The 1,587-nt window shown below is 38.4% G+C and overlaps 1 protein-coding gene across 1 annotated transcript in view; it reads right to left on the bottom strand.

The window, feature by feature from the left end:
* Positions 1 to 849: 849 nt before the first annotated feature.
* LOC131043626 (deoxyuridine 5'-triphosphate nucleotidohydrolase) overlaps positions 850 to 1,587 on the bottom strand; it is a 1,483-nt gene continuing 745 nt past the window's right edge. Inside the window, exons 2-3 of the mRNA XM_057976862.2 lie at positions 1,488 to 1,579; positions 850 to 1,301 (exon numbers count right to left, since the gene is read on the bottom strand). Coding sequence (XP_057832845.1) covers positions 1,057 to 1,301; positions 1,488 to 1,579 — 337 coding nt within the window. The 3' untranslated portion in view covers positions 850 to 1,056. The remainder of the gene's footprint in view (positions 1,302 to 1,487; positions 1,580 to 1,587) is intronic.

The following is a 1,587-nucleotide window of genomic DNA, read 5'->3' as shown; positions in this document are numbered from 1 at the left end:
ATTTTGCAATCAACATAACCATTGCACCCTATAAGACGCAAGTACTAGTCTAATTCAATATATAAGATATTAAGGTTGTCGAGTTTATCTTTAACTCTGTCGTCATTTCCCACATAAAGTTCACGTGTGAACCTTAAGTGTCATTAGAAGAAAGTATAGATTTTTCATCTCAGAGATTTTTGACATTCAAGAATCATGTACCTTGAGAACTCACGTGATCCTACCAAAACGCAAGGTCAAGGTAGGCTAAAGACTCGATTGCTAGGATACTTGTCTTCCTCAATCTCAACTTGCCAATCGTCTAGATTAGCAAGCTAAATCCATTTTGATCAAACTCAAGCTTGGTCTCCAACTGAGGACTTCTTACTCACATCAACCATTATCCTAATATCAACAACCATTAGTCCCTCGTTATAAGATAAACCATTTCAAAACACTTTTTAGTAAGAAGGCTTCACTTGCAAAAAAAATTAGAAACAAACCTACTTATTGACACAACCATTGCTCAGAATGGAATGTGCTAATCACCATGGCTAGGCAGGATGCAACTTTTTTTTCCAGAATGCACTTTCTATAGGCCCATACCATGTAAACAGCTTCTCTCTGTAGATACCAGTTTGACAATTCTAAAAAAGTTGTGCTACTTCCAGGAATGCGGGATACAATGCGGGATATAATCCTTTCATTGTCTCACCAAACGAATAGTGAATATCATATTACAAATGTCTGACTATCATCAACAAAACGAGCAACTGACATTTTAATTATACTTCTAAACACTTAATCAAGAATGGTATTGATGCTCCAAACACAAGAAAAAAGAGAGAAGACACATCATTACATGCATAATTGTATGAACGAGCTTCTATTATATTTAGTAGATGCGCCATTCAGGCCAACAGGAGGAAACGACTCCAGTTCCCAATTACAATGCAAAAGGTCATTCTGTTCACCAAAATTGTTGCCTTCTGTTTCTCTGCATTCTTCTAAATGAAGGCATTTTCAAAATTTCAGTACATTAAAATGCTAGTGGAGAAAAAAAGAGAAAGCCCACATTTAGACACCTGTTGATCCAAAGCCACCTTTGCCTCGAGATGTATAATCCAAATCATCCACCTCAACAACCTCTGGGGTTAGAATCTTCTCGATTATTAACTGAGCAATTCGATCACCGGCATTAACCTGAAAGTCCTGATCTGAATGATTGAAGAGGATCACAGCAACTGGCCCACGGTAATCTGCATCAATAACCCCAGCACCAACATCTATAGAATGCTTCCAAGCCAGCCCAGACCGAGGAGCTGCAGGAAAACCAAACCCAAATCATCATTTGAATCAATATTACTCTGTTTTGACTCAAGTGGAAACATTGAAACATAACCTAGTTGCCAGTTTACATCTGTCAAGCAAAGACCAGATTCAAAAAATCTATTGACTAATTTCAGTGAAAATAAAAAGAGGATAAGTAAAGCTAAATGAAGAACTACCAATTCGTGCATAGGTTCCCTCTGGTATGGCAATGGACAAGTCAGTTGGCACCATAGCCTTCCCGCGTGCCGGAACCACACAGGCAGTAACACTGCAAGC

Source organism: Cryptomeria japonica, chromosome 1 (genome assembly GCF_030272615.1).
Source record: "Cryptomeria japonica chromosome 1, Sugi_1.0, whole genome shotgun sequence".
Taxonomy (NCBI): Eukaryota; Viridiplantae; Streptophyta; class Pinopsida; order Cupressales; family Cupressaceae; genus Cryptomeria; species Cryptomeria japonica.
The sequence above is the reverse complement of the archived record's forward strand: the minus strand, read 5'-3'. Positions and strand labels throughout refer to the sequence as shown.